The sequence below is a fragment of the Scomber scombrus genome, chromosome 11, assembly GCF_963691925.1.
Source record: "Scomber scombrus chromosome 11, fScoSco1.1, whole genome shotgun sequence".
In the NCBI taxonomy this organism is placed as follows: domain Eukaryota; kingdom Metazoa; phylum Chordata; class Actinopteri; order Scombriformes; family Scombridae; genus Scomber; species Scomber scombrus.
In genome coordinates this window covers 11,817,182-11,842,552 of record NC_084980.1, presented here as the reverse complement: position 1 = coordinate 11,842,552, position 25,371 = coordinate 11,817,182, and the positions used below count along the sequence as shown (strand labels likewise).

The 25,371-nt window shown below is 39.3% G+C and overlaps 3 protein-coding genes across 5 annotated transcripts in view; 1 reads left to right on the top strand and 2 right to left on the bottom strand.

The window, feature by feature from the left end:
- Positions 1-2,996: 2,996 nt before the first annotated feature.
- LOC133990514 (retinol-binding protein 1-like) lies at positions 2,997-10,530 on the bottom strand. Of its 2 annotated transcripts, none has more exons than XM_062428852.1 (4): positions 4,834-4,989; positions 4,315-4,493; positions 3,289-3,390; positions 2,997-3,112 (listed from the first exon to the last, which is right to left on the bottom strand). In XM_062428852.1, the coding sequence occupies exons 1-4, from the start codon at positions 4,904-4,906 to the stop codon at positions 3,059-3,061; spliced, it is 408 nt and encodes a 135-aa protein (XP_062284836.1). In that variant the 5' UTR covers positions 4,907-4,989; the 3' UTR covers positions 2,997-3,058. The 2 variants fall into 2 exon arrangements, with proteins under 2 accessions (XP_062284836.1, XP_062284837.1); XM_062428853.1 differs by lacking the exons at positions 2,997-3,112; positions 3,289-3,390; positions 4,315-4,493; positions 4,834-4,989 and adding exons at positions 7,387-7,437; positions 8,885-8,986; positions 9,765-9,943; positions 10,458-10,530.
- A 2,235-nt stretch (positions 10,531-12,765) lies between these two features.
- nmnat3 (nicotinamide nucleotide adenylyltransferase 3) lies at positions 12,766-20,861 on the bottom strand. 2 transcript variants are annotated; one of them, XM_062428849.1, is made up of 5 exons: positions 20,787-20,861; positions 19,102-19,245; positions 16,695-16,878; positions 14,996-15,081; positions 12,766-13,541 (listed from the first exon to the last, which is right to left on the bottom strand). In XM_062428849.1, exons 2-5 carry the CDS (start codon positions 19,211-19,213, stop codon positions 13,126-13,128), a joined length of 798 nt encoding a protein of 265 aa, XP_062284833.1. In that variant the 5' UTR covers positions 19,214-19,245; positions 20,787-20,861; the 3' UTR covers positions 12,766-13,125. The 2 variants fall into 2 exon arrangements, with proteins under 2 accessions (XP_062284833.1, XP_062284835.1); XM_062428851.1 differs by lacking the exon at positions 20,787-20,861 and adding an exon at positions 19,409-19,537.
- Positions 20,862-23,749: 2,888 nt separating this feature from the next.
- The window catches only part of LOC133990799 (calsyntenin-2-like), a 150,821-nt gene continuing 149,199 nt past the window's right edge, over positions 23,750-25,371 (top strand). Inside the window, exon 1 of the mRNA XM_062429206.1 lies at positions 23,750-23,825. Coding sequence (XP_062285190.1) covers positions 23,750-23,825 — 76 coding nt within the window. The remainder of the gene's footprint in view (positions 23,826-25,371) is intronic.

The window sequence follows — 25,371 nt, the reverse complement described above, 5'->3', positions numbered from 1 at the left end:
ACGTGGAACTTCCTGAATCACAGGCTCGCGAGAGTTGAGCTGGAAATGGTGACGTGACATAAAGGTCAGCTGTGACTGCCACCGTGACATGGCCTCACTATGTTCCTATTATGGGGCAAATTGGTATGCTAGTGTGCCAAGATACTTTTATATGGAGTTTATATGGGGAAAATGGAAAAATGTAAGGCTAAAAGAAAAAATGTATAGATAGTCGGGAGTAATTGTGAGTGGCTGTACAAACCTGTTATTCAGGAAGGCTTTTTTAATCTTAATTTGTTATTTTCTTTAGGTTATATCTTCTTCTTCTTCTTCTTCTTCTTCTTCTTGTTCTTCTTGTTCTTCTTCTTCTTTTCCTCTTATTATTATTATTATTATTATTATTATTGTTATTAGGGCCCGAGCGGCGACTGCAAGTCGCCTGGCGAAAGCCCTATTGAAATTGTAATGTTTATTATTATTATTATTATTATTCCGACATTTCGTGCCCCAATTTCGCCCCTTTCCCAAATGCGAAAATGCTTATACTTTTGCACGGACGTCCGGCCTCATCCGAAATTCGATATTTTTGGGTGGTCGCACATGGTCGACGCAGAATGGCGGAATAGCGCCCCCTACAAAGTCCAAAAATGGCCATAGGGAATTTTGCTAACTTTGTCCTATGCTCACAAAATTCGGTACACATATGTATTATACCCACATATGCAAAAAAGCCTATTGACCTCATGACCTCAACCCAACAGGAAGCGGCCATTTTGGTTTAGATTTTTCCCGCCTAAAATTAACTCCTCCCACAGCGTTCGCCCGATCAAGTTCAAATTAGGTACGCAACATCTCCAGACCTAGCTGAGCTTAAGTTGTGCTCTGCGCATCCGTAGGTCAAAGGGCGTGTCTGCCAGGGCTCAACTAACTTTGGCGTGCTCGCCATGTACATACGAGTGGCTCTCACGCCCACATACTTCATCCAATCAGCTTCAAACTTGCTGGACATGATGATGGCTCCGCCCTGAACGTCCCGATATATTAACTTCCCACGTAACTCATAGCGCCCCCCGGTGGTAACAGGAAGTGAACTTAAATTCATGAAAAATACATAGTTGACCCCATCAACTTCATTCCACTTCTAAAACATGCAGAACCAGTTGGTGAAGCTACATTATGAACACTGTGAAGCTACGAGTAATGGCGTCCCTGTGGGGGCGTGGCTACCATCAATTCCTCGCCATGAAAATACGTTTGGCTTTTTGATGGCTTTATTGAACTCGTATCATCATGAAAATTGGTACACAGGTCCAGGGTGCCGACCTCAACGTCTCCATTCGCTCATTGGCGATCTCACTTGTGTCGCCCCGTAGTGGAAACAGGAAGTGCCATATTTTACATCATCATTGTGCGATTTCCACAAAACTTCACATGTGTAATCACTGTCCCACCCTGAACGCAACCGCTTGTGTTTTGTTACACTCTACTGCCCCCTGGTGGATGAACCATCAACCTCTCATAACTCCTTCATGCTTTGTCCAATTCACTCCAAACTTCACATGACTGATGAGTGGCCGCCCTGAACACACCAGACCACACCAGACCATATGTGTAACTACCTGTGACTGCCCCCTACTGGATGAACGAAACATTGCATTTTTGGCCTCCTTCCAGGTTTTTTCTCACTTTCTGCTTCACGCCACAGCCCCGCCATGCCTCAGGCCCCGCGGTGGCATGGGTGAGTGAGGGCCCGTCATCGCCGCTTGCGGCTTTAATTATTATTATTATTGTTAGTAGTAGTAGTAGTAGTAGTATCTTTATTATTATTATTATTATTAGTAGTAGTAGTAGTAGTAGTAGTATCTTTATTATTATTATTATTATTATTATTATTATTATTATTATTATTATTATTATTATTATCATTATCATTATTATTATTAGTAGTAGTAGTAGTAGTGGTAAGAGTAGTAGTAGGCAGATGCTTATTCATCTAGGCTATTTCCTTTTTCAGGGATTAAGTGAGCAGTGAATTGTTCATAGAGCTTTGATAGAAGGCACACATTGCAATGCATCATGACATGACTGTTATATTGTCATTATAGCTAACTGAAAATACGTAATTGAAAATAAACATAAGTCTTCAAAGCACTTTTTCAAATCTAACATCCTTGAGTGGAATTAATTCAGTTTCTAACACTGCAGATGAGATTTGACAGTGGCAAGGCCTTGAATTTGAGCAGCATGTCAGTGCTTCCTCTCTAGGCCTCTTTTTTAGACTCTTTATATTGTTATAACACACTCTTTGTTCTTCATAAAACAGTTCATCATGCAGCAATGAGGAAAGGGGTTTTGAAATACATTGGGTTGTTAATAAAGAGTAAAAGAATAAGGTTGCTATAACATAACCAATAGAAGTCCCAGAGTGACCTCTGAGAGATGCACACAAACATTTATACTGTAGTGCTGTTTATTATATTATTATAATTCAAATATGCAGCATCATTGCAGAATTGGCTTGATTACAAAGTGTAGATCCTAGAGATCTTCTTGAATTACGACGGCGTATTAGGGCCATATATGTAAAAACAAAAACAAAAAAATGTAAAAAAAGAAAATACTGACCTTTCTTCGAGAAAGAAACTTGCAAGTTTTTTACATATATGACCCAAATACGCCGTTGTATAGAGATCCTCTTGAATTGTGGTTGATAAACTAGACAGGGGAATAGATTTCTGCTGATTCATGTAATATGAGCATAGAGCAGAGATGCCTTAACTGAGGCTCATGTCTATTAATGTGGTGTTATTTTATTATATCCCATCTCACCTTAAGGGATAAATACCATATATTTCCAGCAGATGGCGATCTTTATCTTTAATTGATTAAATACACAAGTTTAGTAACAAAAATGTGTTTTTTACTGTGTATTGTATTGCAAAGTGAAAATTATACTCTTCTTAAAGTCAGTTGATTTTGTGAAGTATGAAAGTTTGTCTGTATTAATACACAACATGTTATATTCTCAGAAAAGCACATTTATTAATTATGTTCATAACATTAGGAAAACATGAACATATTATTCTTGTTTTTTGAACACCTGAAGACAAACCACATCTTCACATGTCAGCTCCTGTGGGTAGAGACAAAGTGATTCTATTAATGTTTAAATTAAGCAGAGGGATAATGATTACATTTATAGCATTCAAATTTTCCTTAGAGTATGTGGCAGTCACATAATGTTCAAACACATTTCTTTTTTATCTATCAACTTAAGTCTTTCACAAAAAGTCAGTACTGTGAACCCACCAGATAGAGTTTGTCCCCTTCAATCCAGTGCTTCCAGGTACGGTTGGCCTTCTCTCCTTTCTGGGTGCACACCAGTTTGTCCCCCTCCCAGATCACCAGACACTACAAGGCAACATATACTACATTCATTAAACAATATACTTAATTTATAAAGCCCCTAAAACTGCTTATTTCCATCTCTTTCATGACTGCTTTTACCATTCACCAGCCCCCTCTTCTCTCATGTTATTGTGTCACTACTCTAGCTTTGAATGAAATCAGCTTTTAGGGTAAACTAATCATATGTGCTCTGTTTGTACAAACAGAATTATTAAATATATAGTACAACAGTTGTCATCTTCTCCCATGCTTGATCAAACATGGCCCTTGAGCAGTGTCTTGGTAGCAGGTTACTTGTTTCAAGTTCTGTATGAAAATTGAAGGTGACATTTTGAGAAGCAAAATGTTCTGGCCTTCTTTTCTCTTTGGACCTTGATTTTCAAATGACTTATTTTTTCTTTTCCTGGTGATTAAGCACTTACCATTGTCGGCGTCTTATGTAACTGAATTAGTGTACAGATTTTTTTTTGGAGCAACATTATCGTTCATTCACTCATTCTTAACCGCACCACTATTCTTCTGTTTTTGTTCTCCACCAACTCATTAGCTCTTTAGCTGCTGAATGCTCCACTATGTTCATCAGCTAGTTACTAACTTTTTCTGTCTGTCATTGATGTTGGTCAGGTAGTGTACCATGGGTTGGTTGTTTTTTTTTAACTGAAATCCGTTGCTTGTGATTGAAAAAGTGTGATCGGTAAAGTAATGGGCAGTAAAACCAAAACAATGAGCTGAAAGATGCTATATAGTGTTAGAACTGAAGGGGAGCTGCAGTCGGGTAAAAGTTCTTTGCAGATTCACATTTTTCACATACTCTTATTTTTCATTACTACAAGCAACAAGGGGAATGGGAAATGTTAACTCATCAGAAAAACTATTAGTGCTCTTGCCTCTTCTTGGACTCCTTATGTAAGAGATCTACTCTCATACCTTGATGTTTCTGCTGTCTAGTCCTTTGGTGTGCTCATCAAACTCCTCTCCTACAGTGAAGGAGAGCTCATAGTTCCTGAAGGTGCTCAGTGTTTTAAAGTTGAATTTCTCTCCATCTTGGACAATCACTTTGGTCTGAGAAAGGGAGATTGCTATTTTCCGTGTTGCAAAGTCAATATCTAGGGAAAGACACAGAAGGACTTGATTATATAATGTTTTTAAAACAGTCAGGTCAGAGTGCATAAATTATATTTGATAGGAAATTAGTTAATGTGGAGAGTTCAATTGATTTCTATGTTTAGTCTTGTAGTATACTTTTTTATGGAAATGGCTGAAAAAAATATGCAGTTGACTATAGCATGATTTTAAAATCAGAATAACTATGGTTTATTTTTCTCTTTAGCTCCAAGGCAGATGCACAGCTTGTCCAACATGTCACTTCAGAATGTCAAATTATTTACATATAATTAAGACATTAAAGTCAAAAATGAAACCCACTAAAATAAAAATATTTCTTACTCAGTGCTTTCAAATATTCCTCAAATTTGTTATTGGTTTCCAGTATCCATTTCCCATTGAAGTCTACAGGCATGGTGGCAGCTGGTGACACTGTTGTATGTAGACTTTAGACAGTGTGAGGAGGGGGAAGGTGCAGGGTGTACTCCAGCTCTTATGTGAGTCCGGGGGGCAGGAGGGCGGAGAACTATTGATAAGTGAGTTTAGAGGTTGAATGGGATTGGCAGGGGTAGTTGTTCTGGAGGGGGTTGGGGAAGTCATTGGGGGGAGGTTATCAAGGGCATACACGTGGGTGCTCACACACACACACACACACACACACACACACATACACACACACATACAACACCGCTCACTCTTTCTCCTACATACACCTTTACACACACAAGCAACTATAGTGACAGTTTGAACTTTGCAGTGATGGACAGTACAATGTACAGACAGGGGAAGCTATTTTGTAACATCTGCCAGTACAGTCTGCTCTATGTTTGATTGTTTCTGTGGCAAACTCAAATACTAGCCTGAATAAACTAAACCTTAACAAAACCAGAAGGTTAATAAAGTTCAGCTTGTCTTGCAGTAAAATATGAACAAATTGATATGCAATTTCCCAATTTTGCACTCCAATTAAGTGTTAAAGACTGATGAGTGAATTAAAGAACCCCTGCAGACATGTTTAAAGACATAAAAAATACTCTGCTTTGTATGTTTTTTCAATAGTATAACATTCTTTCAAGCACATCTGCTCATTCTCCTTCATTGAAAAATCTAAAATCTATAAATATGCAAATATGTTTTGCTTTAGGTTATAATCCTAAAGATTATAATCATATCCAACCCAATTTTATTATGCTATGTATTGCTATCATTTCCTCTGTTATATGTCCTCTCACGTATTACCTGTTTGCATTGTCATTGGTGGAATCACCATACCCATGCTGGATTAAAATGACGTACGAATTCACAGGACCCTTGTTCCTGTGCAAAACACATTTCCTGCCTCAGTGATCAGTAAATTGACAATTTTTGATGGAACTGTGCAAGTTGTATGACTTGTATTAACGCCATTAATGTGGACAGTGGACACACGATGTCTCCAACTTCACTTAAGAGCCCATTCAGTATGTGCATTTCAGATGATTGCGTCGCATTTGTTTTCATATTGGATCACAAATATCTTACACATTATTTGTACTCTCATAAAATAACACAAAATAACTTTGAGGTACACATCTTAAACCCAGACTTAAGGTGAACCGAGAGAAATGTCCCCCCTCAGTACTGTACATGAATATGAAAACAGCCTTCTCGTGTCAAACTCTGCACATACATCATTCTGAACAGTGAAGGTTAAGCGGCACCAATGAGACAAACACATTTTATGAGCAAAGGGGGACTTTAAAATTAAGCAATAACTGAACGATTCTTAAGCGTGTTGAGCTATTCGTCTGTTGATAGTCCGTTTTATTGAGAATAAATGCAAATGCTGATTACACTCTGGCATCAGACTCTGCTTTGGCCTCCCCTCTGAGAGCATATGTTTTGGACCAGCTAAAGCAAGAGAAGGGAGGGATCAATAACAACTCCCTGGGGAAGCATAAATAAATAGACCCTGCAGGTAGATGCTGGCATGGTGGCGGGGAGTGAATGCACAAGAAGCAGCAGGAGGTAGAACAGCAAGGCGCGAAGCAGCAGTGGCAAAGAATGAGCAAGTGAGCTGGACAGCTTATATAGACTGCCCAATTGGTAGTGGCAATGCATAAAGTGAGCCGACGGATTAGCTGATTCGGAGCACAGCGTGGCTTGAGTTCTCTGGCTGAAGCTCCACAGGCTCCTCTTCACTCACTGAAATTCTCAACTAGAGGCCCTCAGAGGCCTTGTGCATGTCTGGAGAGGCATTTTCAGATAAAAGGCACTTCTAACACTAAGTCTATTGGCCTGTGAAACATCAATTAATTCAGTGGGCTGTCTGGTTTTATAGAAGGATGCTGATTTGCCATACAAAACATTTCCTTTTCCAATGAGTCTGTTCAACAAAATAAATAACACAAGGTTTAAAGTAACTACTCAGGAAAAGACAAATTACATTATTGAGCACTGCTTCCTTTATTGATTGATTCATTTTACTATCAATGGCACGATCCCAATGGAATTGGGAAAGATATATATATATATATATTCACTGTGTCCACAACCACATAACTCTCAGTGTGGCTCACCATCATCAGATCAGCTACACTAGCAGTATATAATGCCTCCAATACATCTAAACATGTTAATCAAAGAAGCACCCACCCTGAGACAGATATACAGTGTTGCATTTTGGGATATAACATAATACACATACTGCCCGCCCCTTTGAATTGGCATTGGCAGAGAAGGCAACCATCTTGATGGATATACAGCAAATCTGTTTTTGGTGAAAATAACATTTGTAATAGAAAAGTATGTGGGTAAATACACAGATGGAGGGATGTATAAGTGGACCAAAGGGAGGCTGGGTGGTATGTCACTGTGAGTCAGCTGGGGTAACCGTCTCGTTCAACAACAACCAATTTAAGTCTTCTTGAAGACCTGCTTGGAAACAGCTCCTGCAGCTCTCAACTCCTGCAAACAAACAGCAATTTGAAGTTTTTAGATCATCGGAAAAGAAACAGGAACAACCAAAAGCTGAATGACAACTATACAATATATTGTACACTTTTAACTGATTCCATATAGGGAATCAGTTTCATGATTGATCGATTGCGAGCCCTGCTCCTATCCCTCAATGCTGCAATCACAGCCTGGTTAAGACAACCTGAAGTCAATCTTGTGTACAAAAGACTTAGCAACGGTAACTAGGGGCAAGACAGGTTGAGGATGGATTAAGGATGCTAGGAGGGTATTGCAAACACTGAATGTGCAGCCCTCATAATTCAGGGCATTCTGAATTATTTCTAATCCAATCTACAGTTTGTTGTTCTCCTGACTAAACCATGAATCTACAAATTATAAAGATTAGAGTTTTCAAATTTGAGACAGTATATCCAAATTATATATGCAGATGATCCAGTGGGTTTTAAAATGGGTTATTAAGTTTGAAAGGACAGTTTCCTCAGCTCACAAAAGAAAACTGATAAATTCAGAATGACCAACACTGGGGATGTTTTCATTTCACAATCACCTTGCCATACATTTTCTGCCACAGGAGGCCACTGTTGCTCTACATTCCAATGTGCCACTAGCTCTTGGGAACTTCCCACTAATAACCAATTTCATGGCTGATGATTGAAAACATCTGTTGGCATCACTTAAACCAAATAATTTGGCAGATTATTTTTGCTTAGCTTTGATAGCAGTAATCATACAGAGGGAAAATCTGATAATGCTGAGCTAATGAAAATGGTAATGTGCTAGTCATTACTTTAAAGTCTATTCAGATGCAAATGCTTTCATTACAGGCCACACTAGGCCACACTATGAATTTCACAGAGGAGATGTAACATAAATAAATAAATAAATAAATAAATAAATAAGTTATTGAAGTCCTTCTAACAGAAATTAGATCGGGAAAGTCAAGATAATAACACAGCAGAGGCTGATGTTGATATGCATTGGATCACTGGAAGTCTCAGTTCACGATGACAGAGAGAAGTGCCAAATAAATGAGAGGCAGAAACTTAATGGCTTTTCATTTCACAATATATAAATAACTTTTGATCTTCCATCTTCCATCAGTGTTTCTGTTTGATCTGCCTGGAGCGCTTTAGAATTAAAATATGTCTCCCTTTGAAATTGTACCTTTAGAAGCCGTTCCTTATGTGGAAACAATAGGATTTATCTGCCTGTAAATGAGTTACATTCATATACTCGTATGTCACTTATCCTGTGTGCATGTGCCCCTCAAAGAGCTGAATATTACTTCTGCTGGAGCTGTTGGGCTAATTCACGCTAGAGTCACACATAAGAATATATGCGCTGCACATACAGAGCTGAGAGGCATTTTGGATATGGATTAAAATGTCCCAATAGCATATATGAATATTCATGACAGGAACCGATGTTTTCTTACCAGATGAAGCTCATCTCCATCCACCCAGTGGGTCCAGCCTCTTCCTTCAATCTCTCCCTTCTGCACACACACCAGCTTGTCTCCCTCCCAGGTGATGGTGGTCTGGGGTCACAGATGAGGGAGAGAGACATGAGTATTAATATAATACATTCCACATTTATTTAACACTGTAGATGGATGTTTCCTTTCACATCTCATAGATTTAAATATATGTAATATGCTGACCTGAGAGGCTCCATCCCCCTTAATAATACATGTCTCTTGATAATTAAATAATTAGAACAATTTCTGATAAAATCAGCACATACAGATGCACGTGACCTTCTCTCTCAGCCACCCTTTAAACAGCTTATAGCTTATCTATAATCAGCCTATCAGCATACAAAAAAGGGGTTTGTCTTGAGTAACAACAGATAATCTTTGATCCTATTCAGTATTCACTGACACAATCCGATTAAATACATTTTACTCATTTCTTATTGCAACACTAAAGTTCTTTTCCTGCAGGATCTGACACATCTGTCTTCATTAAATCAGTTCAGTTCTTCCATTCCAGACAAGGGTGTGAAAAGTTGGTGGAAAAGTTTTTTAAGTCGGTAGGTATAAGTTTTGAATAAAATGGCTGAATCATGCCAAACCATATGCTCATTACAATCTGGAAGTTTGCCACCAAGAGGCTTATACACACTGGGCTTTGCACCCATAGGATATGTAATAATGCCACAGGTGCTCACACTCTCTGAATTGTGATGAAACTGAATTATATAACAAATAGTTTAACAGGTTTTCCAAATGGGTAAAAATAGCAATGTAGCATGTATACATTCATAAAAATGTATTAACCCCGCCCCCCTCCCCAACCCCAGTCCAAATTGCTCACCATGCATTTCCTGTCATCTACTCCAGACAGATCCTCCTCAAACTCTTTGCCCACATAGAAGTCCATGTTGTAGTTTTTGAAAGTGCTGAGGGTCTTGATGGTTATGTGGTCCCCATCGTGGCTGATGTCCTTGTCAGGCTTCAACAAGGTGGCAATTTTCCTTATGGCAACGTTGACATCTGCGACAGGTCCCCAGGAGAAATGGAAATATGAATAAGAAGAGGACAGTGAGGAGCTGCGAATTTTAGAGCAACTTCAGACGAATACAGTTGGCTCCAAAAGTCTGAGAGCACTTTCCCATGAAGTGGTCTCAGACCCTACTGTACATGGATTTCCAGTTTTTAGATATTCAATCTGTTAGATGCATCTATACTTGTACAAGTTTGAAGATTACATTTTTTTTTTGGAATTCCTGACAATAACTCGTCTATAGCTATTCCACAACAGAAATTGAATATAAGTATAAATCAAATTTCCATTTCCTTCATTATGGTGGAAAAAAAACAAATGAGACTGTAATCTGCAAAATATCTGCAAATCTTCCTATACCACAGATGGAATATTGCTTCTTTATGAGTATTGGAGGATTGTTTAAATTTTTTCATGATATCAAGATTTTTAAAACCTGATCAGTTTTGATGTTTGCCATATAACTTTGTCACTTTTTTCTTTAAAAACGTTAAACAAACTCACCGAGAGCCTTCAGGTACTCCTCGAAGTTATCATTGGAAATCATTTTCCAATATCCGTTCAGATCAACTGGCATCCTGGCTGTTTCTCTGCTAGTGTTCTTACTTCCAGTGAATGTTGAGGTCCGCTGTGGACGGCTACTTGTGACTGAGTGCAGAATCTGCCGTCAAAAGCCTCAATTTTAACCGGACTCGCTTTAATCCGATTACTTGCCTTGGGTTTCACTGCCTCCCACCTCGCTCACTCCATCCACCCTACGTAACCCCTCAATCCCCACCACGCTTTCCCTACACGCATTGTATGGTGAGGACACACTGCATGCATACATATAATACACTTGTGTGCTTTATTTTGCAGAATGCTTACTCTGCCTATATGGGATTAGGATGAATATACATCCTTAATTAATCGACATGGGGCACTTATATGTAATTCCACGTGTGGCAGAGTTGGCCTGCACCTGCTCCTGTTGTATAAGATGAGGCCTTTTCAATTAACTTCATGTCAGGGGTGTAATCATCATGCAGAACCAACATCAGCCTAATGGAATACATCTCACACAGAGATCTATTAAAGCACTGATCAGCTTTTGAATCAGGCTGAATGAAGGGCACAGTGTGGGTAGTATTCACTATACAAAAGCAGAATCACCTGAGCTGAAAATGATCTAACAGCCAGGAACAATTAAATGTCGTACAATATGCCTGCCACATCTTTTGTCTTGCCTAAATAACTCAATTAATTTGATAATCTCGCTTTCATGCCAGCTGCAGCCAACACAGTCTAAATCCTTTCTGACTATGGAGAGCAGACACAGACACACACACACACACACACACACACACACACACACACACACACACACACACACACACACACACACACACACACACACACACACACACACACACACACACACACACACACACACACACACACACACACAGTCTTTCAAAGGATGCCAGTCAGTGGCCTATCACAGTGGTGCTTTCAGCCATTGGCCTCAGACAGAAAACACCTCCTGTAGCTGAGCAACTGTCAGGATTACTTTAAATCCTTTGGTGGAAAAAAACATACAGGCCTCGCAGACACACAGTGTGGATGATAATGGGGGGAACTGAATAGATCCGGAATGAAATGCTGCTGGGAGGCTGCTAGAGTGCTGAGACACTCCCGATGTGAGGAAATTTGAAACAGGAATTCAGGCCGTGGTCAAGGCCATCGCTACTGTAGCTTTGACGGTAGTGTACTGTGTTTTTCCAACATAATTGTAGGGTTTAAGGAACCTGGTAGGGAGACCCCCAGGGTTCTTGTGGTGGAATAAAATATTGTAGGGGAAATCCGAACAGGTTGGCAAACTGTGTGCAGATATTAATTTTCTGCTCTGGCCTGTCCTGCTCTTTGTCATCACCTGAACTGTGCTTTAATACCGCTGTATTCACGCTTTAGTTGTCCTCATTTACATATTTTTCTCTTTCTGTTGTCAGATAGTGAATGATAATGAAATCTGATCGCGGCTCATACATGCTGGGCTATGTTTACCAGCACGCCTACCAGGCTGCTGCTGCTGCAGATAAAATCATTATGTTATGATCACAACACAAGTTATTGACAGCAGCTGGATTTTCATGTCAATATTTTTTCTTTTTCTACCACATCTAACCTGGGTAATTTAGATTTTAACAATTGGAAAATGTATCCTAGTAACCTAGTGGTTACTATATAACTGCAAAGTCTCTGCTTCAGTTTACTTAAATACACAGAAAAGTAAAATGCCTAAATGCCTTCAATTCTTGCAGAACATTTCATAACTGGTGTCTTTTATGATGTCTTTGGTGGTTTTTGACCTTGAGTTCTTTCTGACATCAATATCAATAGTTTATTCATAAGATTCCGTTTTTTATTGCTCTAGCTCTTATTCTCTATATAGCTTAATGTCAGACATTGTATGATTGTCTGTTTGCTTTGATAAAGGACAGTGAAAACACCAGGTACAATGGTAGAAATAAGTCCAATAAGTCCAAGACTTTATCATTAACCCCCTGACCAAGACTGATATGTTGTTTTCAGACAAATAAGGTATTACAACAATATCAATAAACCAAAGCCAAATATTTTCAGTCTGAACTATGGAATTGTAGTAATGTGGTTTAGTCATTCTAGAAACTTTCTTTCTGGTGTTTCTGGGGTTGGGGTGCTGATAGGGAGACTTGGAACTCAATATTTTTAAATTGGGGTTATGGCTCTGTTTGGTTTGTGATTTTATACTTTTTCAGAGAGACAAAGATAAATAACAGTCAGACAAAAAGGCTCCAAATATATAGGATTTTATTTCCATTCAACAATGACGTGCAATGTGAAAAACTATATCGTATGGAAAACTTAAGAGATGCATGTTCATTCAACACTGGCACAATGATGAGGCTCAGGATTTGCAACATTGAATGTCCTTGATTCAAAATACACCACAGAACTGTGCAGATGCTTCCTGCTGAAAACAAGTGATGCCTGGAAAAACATGAATGTCGTTGCAGATGTTTGCATCTCTATCACACTGCAGTCCAGTGGAAGTAAACAGAGCTTCCAGCCCCTGTAGAGAATCACTGATCTGTGAGTGAATTCCCACTTCAAGGATTTCCATGTTCAGCTCAGTGCTGCAGCAGTCTGTCTGTCAGTCATCCAGACTCTTCACTGGCTGCTGTGCCTGTTTGGCGAGTGGCTTTAGCACCATGCCCTTATTTCTCCTTTCGCTGTCCTCGGTGTAGAGGTTGTGCTGGTGAATATAGTCAATCACATTGTCTGGGATCAGGTATTTGACACTCAGCCCCCGTCTCAGAGCCCGCCGCACCTCTGTGGCGCTCGTTTCATTCCTCACCCATTCCCTCACCAGGTAAATGTTTTGTCTGTGGTTTGAAAGCGTGTCCGATTTGTGTACAGCCAGCTCGGGCTGCAGCCCCCCTCGACTGACGCAGACGAGGCCGAAACGCCCGGCCACCTCCTCCACGTGGTCGTCCAGCCACAGGCCTGGGATTTTGAAGGTGTCGAGGAAATCGGCTCCGCACAGGAGCTTCAGTTGTGGAGCGGGGCCTGAGGGAAGACGGGGTTTAATAGTCAGGTTGTCTTTTAATATTTTCAAAAAAGGACTCAAGATGCAAAGAAATAAAAGGGCTACATATAAATATGTTGTCATGTCTGATATTTTGAAGCTAAGAGAAGTGTTGATTTGCAGCATGGGGCCAGAGCTACAGACTCAACATGATTTGATTAATTTTCAATGTGGAAAATGGCCCATGAATAATATTTCTACTTAGATCTACTAATATTTCTATAAATGTAACTTTAAAATAAGGAGCTTGCCACAACCTAAAATGCTTTGTTTTTTATCTTCAAAATGTATTTAAGTGAAAGACACAATTTTCGCATTTCTGGTGTTACCCAAAAATAATCATTCAATGGCGACATATTTCAGTAGTCATTTTGTCCTTGATTTCCAAAGGAGCTAGTTTTGGATATATGGAAAAAGTCCAGTGGGTGTTTGCCACCTGGCTAGTCCTCAATCAAGCTTAAAAAATAAGGAATGCAATAAAAGTACACACTCTGCCTACATTACTCAACTGTCTCCTCAGAGGAAGCCTTGACTTTTGAAGAGCATATTTGAAAACTGGAGGCAATGGTGATGTGAATGGCAATGAAATAGAAAAAGAATGAGTCTGGATACGGCAAATAACAGAACATGACTAAAACTGAATAATGGGGTTTTAGAAATTTCACTTTTTAGATATTGATTGCGCTGCAGGCTAAAGCAAAGCATAACAACACTGTTTACCCGAGCAGTCCAACACCCATATGGCTCTACATTAAATGGGCTGAAATGGAAAAAGCACTAAACAGAGAGACATATTTTTCTTCAGTATGCCCATCATTGCAAAACACAATTCTGATTTCAGTGATCAAATATCCCTGTTCCTGATTCTGATAAGTCATAGATAATCCCCTACCATGTTCCTGAATTCTGATTGGCTAGTTACTAGTTATACAACAATCGTCACACACCTCACAAATGTTATAGCTATGTAAATGTGAGTTCATCCTTCCTGTGAGCAAGCGCGCGCGTGTGTGCGCGTGCACACGCGCGCGCGCACACACACACACACACACACACACACACACACACACACACACACACACACGGTCTTAAAAGCTGTCTATTAAAACTATCCCTTATACTCTTTAACTGTTAGTCAGGACCACTGACCACCATTACGCTTCGACTTTGCACGTGTTAACCACAGCCGCATTATGTGAGATTGATGCAAATCCGTAACCCTCATTCTGTTAGGAGGCTTGCTAAAAATGTGATTAAGCAATATGCTGCAGTAAAGATTTGACCAAGAACTGTGTGTTTTGTCTTAAAATTTCTAACCATGCTGGAACACAAAATGCAGAGAAGAGTTCATGGACGGCAATGGATATTAAAACTAAGTCAGGGGTCAAAGAGTTTCTGAGCTTATTCTAAATTCCCAAGAGTAAAAGGTTCTTACTTGAGAGAGGAGTGGAGTTTCCATTGGAGTGGTTGTGCGTTCCCTTGCTCTGCTCATATTCCTTTAAGATACGGCCGTAATGATACCTGCCCAAATACCAAAGGTGTGAGAGAAGAGAGAGAATTTAATCCTTTAAATGTTATATATGGTACTGATATAAAAACTAAAATATCCTTGCTTATTCTGACCAGGAGTATTTCTTACTTTATCTTCATTAGTTATCAGAAGCTGGTTGTTTTACTGCATTTACTGTGTATTACTACTTTTTAAGTACTCATTTACTCTTTCACTTCTACTAAAACTTTTTTGATCAAAACCTTATGCCAATAAATCCTCATCAAACTGAACTAAATTAGACAGAAAGATAGAGAAGAAAGCATTAGTCACAGAGGATATTAGAAAAACCTCGATTTTTATGAAGTAAAGCCTCTTATTGGTGACGTATTAGATCTGTGTGTGTGTGTGTGTGTGTGTGTGTGTGTGTGTGTGTGTGTGTGTTTATTGTGGTGTAAGATGATGTGTGACGTGGCCGGCTCAGGGACAACAGGCCACTTCATGCCTTGATCAGTATTAATGTTGCACAAAGGTGGCTTAGAGACCACCAGCTGGGGGGGGGGCACTCATACGGGAATTTATGTGAAAATGGGGATCAGAGAAGAAGGAGAGTGAATAAAGTGGAAGAATGATGCAAGTAGGAGAGATCCTTTTAAAATATTCCCAAATCTTGAAGCATTTATAGCTTATTGTTTCACAACATGTAGTGTGGGGTGCACAAAAAGCATATTTCTGTACAGTAAACTAGTTGCAATAATACTCAGATATTCTTTCACATTCACATCACAGCTCCTCTGCCTGCCTCTCGTCACCCATATTTATGTCCCGGGCAGCCTTTTACAACTACACCATTCCCACTCGGCCAGTGAATTAAGCAGCCCGTGGCCCCAATTTCACCCCATGAAAAACCCAGAGCCTGACATCAGTCCAGTCAAGTCTGGAACCCCCAAAAAGACGACTACCTCGTAATTTTAGGTTCAGGTAACATGGCAACACTGTGTTACATAAACAGTTGAGGTTGGCTTGATGCAGGACTAGCAGGGGCAGCATAGAAGAATACATCTCAGTGACATGTACTGGTGCTGTAGTGAAAAAAAAGTTTTTATATCCTATTGGGTATAAAGAAGATGAGAGGAAACATATAGGAGGAAATGAGTTACACTGTGGTGGCCCTGTTTTTAGACTTAAAGAAAATTGTATCTTCTAGTAGTTGACAGGGACAGTTTGGGATATAGCAATTGAAGTTTCAGCTGATATTGAAATGGCAGGGGAAAGATAGGTCAGCTCAGAAAAAAAGAAGTGAAGGACTGACACTCTACAGTATATTGCACTTTATATTAAGGCTGAAATCCATTTACTGGCCACACATGAAAATGTAATCTCATGGTAGCTGGACGTAAATAGCAATAGCCTTTATTCAGTGAAATTTGACGAGTAAATCTCTCAGATTAATCACTGGAGTGCTGTGAATTACCGAGGGAGAGGGAAGTACTGAAGGCAGGTATTACAAACAACTTGTGTAATAGTGTTGACAACAGATGACAGCAGAGACTAAATTAATCCAATACTTTGATGCATGTTTCCTGTAGCAGCCTCTCATGAACAGAGCAGTTTTAACGGTCTAACAACTGTTGCTGTTTTGTACCTCATGGTGACCACTGTCTCCGTCCAGTCTGGCTGCTGGCTCTCCCATTCGTCAACTGTGACCCAGTCGGAGGTCTGGAGCGCCAGCTTCGCCATAGCAATTCGGTGCTTAGCCAGCACCAGGCCTTGCTTTCCATAGCCGTCACTCACTGGAGACACAATGCCACCCACCACCTGGTAAAGGCCTGAAGGGAGAGGAGATTAATACAGTTTTTCTGGGTCATGACAGCCGATACAGAATTGGAATATAAAGCAGCAGATACAGTGATCTTGAAGAGATACTGATGTTAATACCATTAGTGCTTTGTCAGCTCTCAAATTGGAGAAGTACTGCACATGCAATTGATGTTTTCTTTGTACTTGTTAATGAAAAGAAGTTATCAAACAATGAATTAATTTGTGGCTTATCGTTTAATTAATATTCAAGGTTTTAGAAACATCTTTAAACTAAAATTGTTCAATCCAATCCAATGCAGTAGCACATTGTGCTAATTCTAGTGTTAAAGGGGTACAGAACAGGTTGATTTGCAACTGCAGCAAACATTGGATGAAAGCAGTTCATGTATGCAGCTTACAGTATTTTCCTACGGTTACCCTCAAACCAGTCAGCTGATACCTTATACGTAAAGGTCAACAGGGAATCCGTAAGAGCCTTATGTATGTTCCTGCCCACTTAAGTGCTGCACTGTGCATATACTCATAGAGCATTGTAGAATAAAGGCATTGATTCAGGACCAGTATAGCACATTAAAACCATGTGACACGGTCGGTATATTTATTCTGATCAGCTTTAGGATATAAATGGTAAATGGGTTGAGTTTATATAAGGAGACCACTGACACGGCTGTTACATGGGACTGTGTGGCAGCACATTAGAGTTCACTGTGGGTCTCTGCATTAAAGTAAAGTTTAGCATGTCTATACATTTGTAAAATACCTAGAAAATGTATGTTTCCTTTTATGTTATTCTTGTTTGTGACTACAGCTCAGTCATAGACCAGAGTGCTTTGATTTGTGTTAATTGATTATTTGCCACCAGGGGGCAAAGGACTGAGCTGAAGAACAAAGCCTTGATATATATTATAAAATTGCGATGGCTAATGTGTTAGCATGAAAATTCGTACTTTTCACATCCAGAAGGACAGAAAAAAACTAGTATTCATGTGGACTTTAAGTATTATTCAATCTCTTTTGAGTTCTGTCTTGTCCTGAGACAATATCTACATATGTATCTCACTGGATGTTATACTTTTTTTTGTAACAATACTTTATTGAAGAAAATACAGCGGTATGTTGTACACAAACAGAAAAGTCATACACAAGGAATATTCAGTTTTGCCATGTTTCTCCTCAAACCAGAAACCCCTTCACCCCCCTACTTATACCCCATCCTGCAGGCCTAGTCAACAAGGAATAAGAACAACATACTGCTGCATTTCTGTATATTAGTACAGATAACAAAGATAGAAGTGACAGTAGATAAGTAAATAAAAATAACATTAAAATTTAGTATGAAAACAAAAAACATAGACAATAATATAGTAACAGTAACAAATTATCATAGTGAAACTCATATGGAGAAGACACAGAAAAAAGTAAATAAGATTAAAAAAAACCATAGATAAATAAAAGTAAATATATAAATAACAAATGACAAAAAGAAAAGGAAATCGGTTGTTAATATCACTGAGGCTGTTGCAGTACTGCTGAGAGTCCCAAACTTAGAGTATGAGGCCAAAATCTAGGGTATGCACGCCTGGGCAGCAAGTCACTCCAGCACTGCAGGAAGGCCCAAAGCTGACTCTACTGTGAAATTTCACTGGCAGGTAGCCAATCAAAATAGCTGATTAATGGTTGCCAATGCGAATAGAATCTATCAGTGAAACCTCTAATGGAAATTTAGATTCTTCCAGTTTGACATCAATGTTAGACTTCTTTCACCAGCTAATGTAGTTGCTAACTTTGTCAGCCATGTGGTGCCTGGCAAGTACTGTAAAGTAGGTTGGAAATAGCTTGAATAGCTGAGAACAGTTGCCTGCTGTTGTTGAAAATCAGGCTGATCAGAACATGTGAACTATGGCCCATAAAATGAGAGACTACAAGAGTCTAAAAATGCCTTCAGAGCTCCAAAGTTGGCTTATAATTCTCTATAGCTTCAGTGAGCCACATATTTCAAAATACACATATGCATTTGATTCAGTGTCTATATAAAAATAGGGGAGCTTTATTTGACATTATCTTATAAGAACTTTTACAGGAACTGCTTTGATCCTGATGGTTACCTTTCTGTGGAGTCAAATAATGCACACAAACAGCACACATTTAAAAAGCAAATGGACATCTTTAGCCTACTACCTTTTTTCTATTTAATCTAGCTCTAAAACAAATAAAAAAACGTTTGATCTGACCTGTGCTGTGCATGTGGTCTCTGGCCAGCTCAAACAGCCTCATGTGCTGGTTAGTGATAGGATTAAAGGAGCCGCAGGCTAACAAGACTAGTGGAACCCGGTGGACGGCCATCCTGGTTTAACTTCGCACTGCAGTCAAAGAACCTTGGAGAAAAGTACAGGGAGAAGTCATTTAGTGTATTTCTTGTGGTAGTCAGACAATGGGGCACAAAGCTGACTGCGGACTGAAGGAAGAGTTCTTTAGATCATCCAAAGAATACAAATTTTATATTACTATAGCTGAAAGTCAGTTTTTACTCATATTTACCTAGAGTCGTGTTGTTACATTTTGCAGAGTTTTTGGTGGGAGTTTTTATCTCAAGAGAACTTTACACAACTTTAGCTATGGGTTTGTCTCTCACTGACCCGAGTGAGAGCCAAACTCATGGCATATATATTCCTACCCATTTATCATCGGGACACCCAGCGTAACTAGAAACACTGGCAAGAACAAATGTGGTGGCATTTTGCTGGAGTCAGACACTGGAGGAAGGGAACAATTGCAGCAGGATTGTATTTTAATGTGTACATGTAGATTGCCTTAGAGGGAAATTAATACTAAACACCACATCCTGATGGTACACATTAATTGGAAAGATGTTAGCATCAATCAGCCACTCTGACAGGTATCACTTTAAGCATAGTTAGTCAGTTAGTTAGTTAAACTGTTTGCTTTGTGTATGACTAATCCAAAGTTTTCCTACAGCTTTTGTGTGCTTTTGCTCAACTACCGTTTCAGGCTAAAAATAATAATACTGTATTAAAAAAACAAACAGGCCAACACATTTTGAGCTTGTCTCACAACACGGCAAACTAATGCACACTGATAAAACAATAAACATCAAGGCTGCCCGCTATGAGGTCAACTGACTGAGATGTATTTCGCGATGAAGCACTGGATGTTTAGCTCTGTGTTTAAATAAAAAACATCTCCAAATAAAGTCCTAATGTCAACAATGAATGTAGCTTTTGTCATATTATAACCACGTCCACAGTAATTGACTACTGTCCACATACTGAACATTTAAACAAGATTATTTGTCTTATACTGTGCTGAAAAATCCCAAACTTCAATATATATTCTTCAGTCATAAGATGTCTCACCAAAACTCTACTTGGAGGCTTATTAATGTTACCAGGATCTGTCTGATTTAACTTTAACAAATTCCTCATCTTCTTAATTGTATTATTAACATACAAACATCTAGCCTTTTCCCTCCAACAGTTACTATCAGTTTTGTTCTCTATCCTTCACCTATTTTTCTACATAATGCAGGTAACATCTCATAGTACTGTTGCATCTGTACAGACAATGCACATGCCCAGTTTGAGAGACACTGGATAATTGTTTTAGGATGTGGGAGGCCTCTGTGTGTCTTTTTATTACTTAAGCTGATAAGACAGTGAGTTGACATGTTTCTCACATCTGCTAACAGCGCAATTTAATTGATAGGATACCAAACACCAACCACGTTCAGTACACAGAGATGTCTGCAGCTAATATCAATTAGCTTGTCCGACCAAACTACACGCAAAGGGACGTTTACAGACTCGCACAAATCTGTAAAACTGAAAAACAGCACATTCAAAGGCTCGTATAAACATGTAAAATGCCTAAAAATAAGCGTGATAAATAACTTGATTACCTTTTCTGACATTGTAGCTGTTTGGGTATAAGTGTCACACTTATTCTCCTCCCTGGATCTGAGGAGCTGCTGCACGAAGGTTCCGCAGAGAAAAATCCCGACTGAAGTGCGACCCCTGGTGGATGAAGAGTATTCTGAGCAAAATGATGGAGCTCTCCAAGGTACTGATGCACATTGTATAATTCATTGTCTGGTCTTTCTTATTTGTTTTTTTTTTTTAATGATAAGTTTATTCATTTTATAATATCAAAAGGAACCCGTATCAACATACATTAAGACTCGACAACATAACAGCAACAAACAAAACAAAAACACAACACAAAACTGTCCAAAATGTCCAGCCCCACCCCATATATCTTTATCTTAGAAGACTTTAGCTTTTAGTCCCATCTGTCAATTCCACATTGTTGCAGTAGGAGGAGTGTCCTTTATCCATTTCAGCAGAACACGTTTTCTTGCCAAAAGCAGCAGTTTATCATAAACTGACCTTTACAGTGGCACAGTATCAAACACCTTCATGCTCCTGGTAACCTTTCATTCCATTGTTGTTAACTGCTTGTCAGATGAAAAGAAGAAGCTTTGTCAAACACTAATTGACTGTCTGTAGTGCAACCGGCAACTGGTTACAAAATGGTTGTGCCGCAAATGGCTTTTCCGATATCTCTGTTTTGTCGTAGACGAACAAGAAAAACATTCAGAGTATGTGAAGGTTCAAGTAAATATTTTGGCATTTCAGAAACCACTATTATGTACCACTAGAAAATAGAGTAGCCATATCTTCCAGTGCTGTTTATTAGTGAATTTAATTAGCAAGATATTTGTGGTAAACAGAAGTGTGGATGTATGTATACAAGATTGTTTTTTTGTGTGTGAGGAAACAAACAAATATCATCATGCTTCTAGGTTGAATCCTTAGATCGTTATTCATTCGACTGTTCAGTCAGTCTCAGTTAAAATCCACAACTGCCCTCCGTACCAGCAGAAATGAATTTGTCTGGTCCAATAATCTGTGATGCCACACCAGTGTTGCCGGTGATAGATAGAAAAAGAATAACTTGAAAAAGACAGCATTCAGATTCATTATATATCTATATCTAGATATTATATTGTGATGGTATCTCAGGTAAATATCTTGTTTCACTGTTTGTTGGTATAAAAAAAAAAAACATTTCCACATTCACACACATTGACTATAGTGTCTGAGATCTTAGAGTTTAACATGTGTATATTCAATGTTTTGTAATGTAAGTTCTTGGCAAAATTAAAGTTCTAACCATTGTGAGGATGCAATACCTTAATGCCATCACGAAATACACCTACTGTCCCCTGTTGTAACCCTAACCCTGCTTACTTGAAGACTTGGCCACAAGTAGAGCAACAAAGTGCTCCCTAAAGCATCTTTTCCCCTTAGCTACCACTACCCATGGAAACAGCCAATTGGGAGTATGTGTGTGTAAGTGGTTGCATGTACATCTAAATGTGGTCCTGCATGTGTTTGTCTGTGGGTGTGTTCTATCTTTGTTATCCTCTTAACTCACTTGAGGTCTGCCCCCTCTCTCTAATCCCCAGAACACACACCCACACCCAACAGACGAGGGAACAGGGGGAATAATTGAAGAACATACGGCCGTTAGAGAAAACCAGTGATTCTGCCACAGGGTGAAAACTGAAAGACTCAAATCTGTGAGGGGGAGTATAGCTGCACTGTTTGGGTTCTTGTTAGGAGGATACAGCTGGAAAAACATCATACTGTAGCAGCTGCTTCATTTGATTAGAAAAGGAACATCACTAAAGAAAATGCAAAAATCCACAGTTCTCATTTCACTTAATCAAAGTGACAGCTTTTACATTTTTTTTTTTTAACATTTCCAAAATGTAGAGCTAACACAGGCAACTAACTAACTAACTAACTGGAGGATAACAGCTACATGAATTGACTTAGGATGCACATGGGTTACAGAGTAATCTGAATATCAAAATAGCCATTTAGGTATTCAGGTGTGGCACCTTTTTTTTTTATTAATTACTGGATCATTTTACCTCTTTCCGTCTCTAAAAAATTTGAGTAGATGGAGAAAAAAACAAAACTTTTTACTTTAACTTTTCCCAAGTAGTTGCTTTGCTTTAAGGGGTGACAAGCCAGAAGAGTTGGGAAACACTGATTTACAAGCTGTTTCATGTGTTGAAAAACATGAATCGCAGAGGAATTACATTTCCCTGTATGACCCCTTCAGCTACCATAAATCACTCACTTCTTCACTTTGGGTAAATGTGGTAAGCTTCTGATGCCTGATAGCTTGGGGTTTATTTAACTGAATGAATAACTGTAGCTGTATTCCTTTAGAGGAGTGCAATTACTGGAAGCAAATTCTCCATGAGCTACAGCAGCTCTCTCCTGGGGTGTCAAAGTCAAACTCTCCCCCTTTCTTAACACTAAACTCAACACATTCACACTCATCCCAGTGTGGATCCCCTACTTGCATTCATGTTTTACCACTTGCGCCTTCTCTTTACTGATCTGAGGGGAGCTGCTTCATTAATAGTCAAGTTAGGCCAGTTAAGCCATACTGAGACCGGAATATAAGCTATTTTCTTCAACATAAAAGGTGAAATATTAGTAGTAGTCTATCTAAATACATTTTTCCGTGCATCCATAATCATTCAAATGTGACAATACAGTCAACATGACCATCTGATATAACAGTAGCCATGTTTTGGTACTCTTATTTGACATGATATAACAATAACAAGAGACAGTTTTATCTTGAAGACAAATAACAGGAAACTCCATCTCATTGACGCTTCTGCACTGACGCGCGCGCTCTCTCTCTCCGTTTCCAGCATCCCGTGAAGGTCTCTCAACCTGGGCTCGTGGAGAAACACCCTCGCGCTAAGGAGGTGATCCAGGTTTTCAGAGGAGGAGAGGACGGGGGAGACATCACCCAGCACACAGCTCGATAACCATGCAGGCACTCGGGGTCCCTTTTTTGCTGTTTTCTGGGCTTTTCTGGGGCCACTCCTGCGCTCTCAGCGGAAAAGGTAGGAAAACGAAAAAGAAAGAGATGGGAGCCAAAAAAAAAATCAAGTTGGTTTCAAAATGTTGCTGCTTCTTTTTGCCCTTGAGTTGCTCAAGTTGGCAGCAACGGTCCGTCTAACAACTTCGTAGGTATTTCGGGTATTTTTACGTTGGTTTTGTCCGTTTTTAGTAAAGTTGTGCTGAATATGTGTTAACCTCACGTGTGTTCCCCCGGCCCGCTGTGGTAATTGTTGGTCGAGGTTCGTGTGTAACGGTTGACACTGGGGCAATTAACGGGACAGGTGTGCAATTAGCCAGGTGGAAAGTTACAGCTTTGTTAGGTATCGCTTAACAGTGACATGTTAGGGGGATACATAACCGTCAGTATCGACACTAGGCTGCAACTAATTGTTATTTTCCACCATCGATTATTTTCTCAATCAATTCCTCCAGTATTAAATATAAGAAAATAGCCTATTAGTAGAAATGCCCTTCTCAATCTCCTAAGTCTGAAGGTAACGTTTGAAATATCTTGTTTTGCCCAAATAACACTCTAGAGATACTCAATTTACTATTACATAAGCAAAAAGAGCAGCAAATACTCACAATTGAGAGGCTTTAATGTTTGGTATGTTTTCCAGGGAAACAATACTTTAATGATTAATAAGTTATCAAAATACCTGCAGATTTACTCTGATTAATTCCAGTGGACCAATTGATGAATTGACTAGTGGGTTAAATATCAAATAGACATAACTCACACCAGTTTCCCACTATTTATACCACAAGGACATCAGATAGTAGCTAAATATCAATGTAAGGCTGAAACGTTACTCCGAAACTCCTGTCCTCATAATGTTATGTCGAGGATGCAACCTCATGCCCCAGTTTCCCTTCAAAAGCTAAACACCATAAACACAACATTTATTCAGGATTTCAGTGGTTACGTTGCTGGTCATGATGGGCTGGTTGGCCAGTGATCTAAAGATGATTTCTGTCTACAATCATCGATTAGTGCTAGAGAAGGGCAGCAATGGTCAGGGCGTTATATTCAATCACATCTTCACCCTGTGATACTCTCTCTCACATCTTCCTCTCTTTCTCTCTCTCTGTCTCTCACATACACACTGCCGACTGGTGTTGTCTGAGAAGGGCAGCGGCGGTTTACAGTGGTATTAATTGGGTCTCTGGAGTGAGAGCATGGGGCTGACTGGCTGTCTGCTCTCAGCCAAATATTATCATTATTTTCCCTGTTTATAACAGACCTCAATATGGCTGTGAGCCAGAATGACGGCTAACTAGGTTTTGATTGAGTTTAGAGGAGAGCCTGTTTTCTATAGAGCCTAAAATGACCCATTCAATTTTCTAAGGTGAATGTGATGTGTGAACTCAGCTGTGATTGCAAGCATGTATCCACATATCACTGGCTATGCAGTGCACTGATACTTAATCTGGTTTTGAGGCCAAATATCAGATAATTCAGCATGTTATGAAATCACTGGATTGGCTTTGACTTTTCTTGGCATTGTTTAGTTAGTAAAGCCATTTCCAGGGGTGGGAGTCTTTGGG

What these genes read in the sequence shown, in the direction of transcription:
- LOC133990514 (XM_062428852.1), bottom strand. Translation starts at nt 4,906, where the DNA reads ATGCCTGTAGACTTCAATGGGAAATGGATACTGGAAACCAATAACAAA. An exon ending in TAGACAGCAGAAACATCAAG is followed by an intron (nt 3,391 to 4,314) that starts GTATGAGAGTAG and finishes GTTGCCTTGTAG; the next exon opens with TGTCTGGTGATCTGGGAGGG. An exon ending in AAGGGGACAAACTCTATCTG is followed by an intron (nt 3,113 to 3,288) that starts GTGGGTTCACAG and finishes CTCTACCCACAG; the next exon opens with GAGCTGACATGTGAAGATGT.
- nmnat3 (XM_062428849.1), bottom strand. Translation starts at nt 19,213, where the DNA reads ATGGCCGTCCACCGGGTTCCACTAGTCTTGTTAGCCTGCGGCTCCTTT. An exon ending in AGACCACATGCACAGCACAG is followed by an intron (nt 16,879 to 19,101) that starts GTCAGATCAAAC and finishes CTCTCCCTTCAG; the next exon opens with GCCTTTACCAGGTGGTGGGT. An exon ending in AAACTCCACTCCTCTCTCAA is followed by an intron (nt 13,542 to 14,995) that starts GTAAGAACCTTT and finishes GTCTTCCCTCAG; the next exon opens with GCCCCGCTCCACAACTGAAG.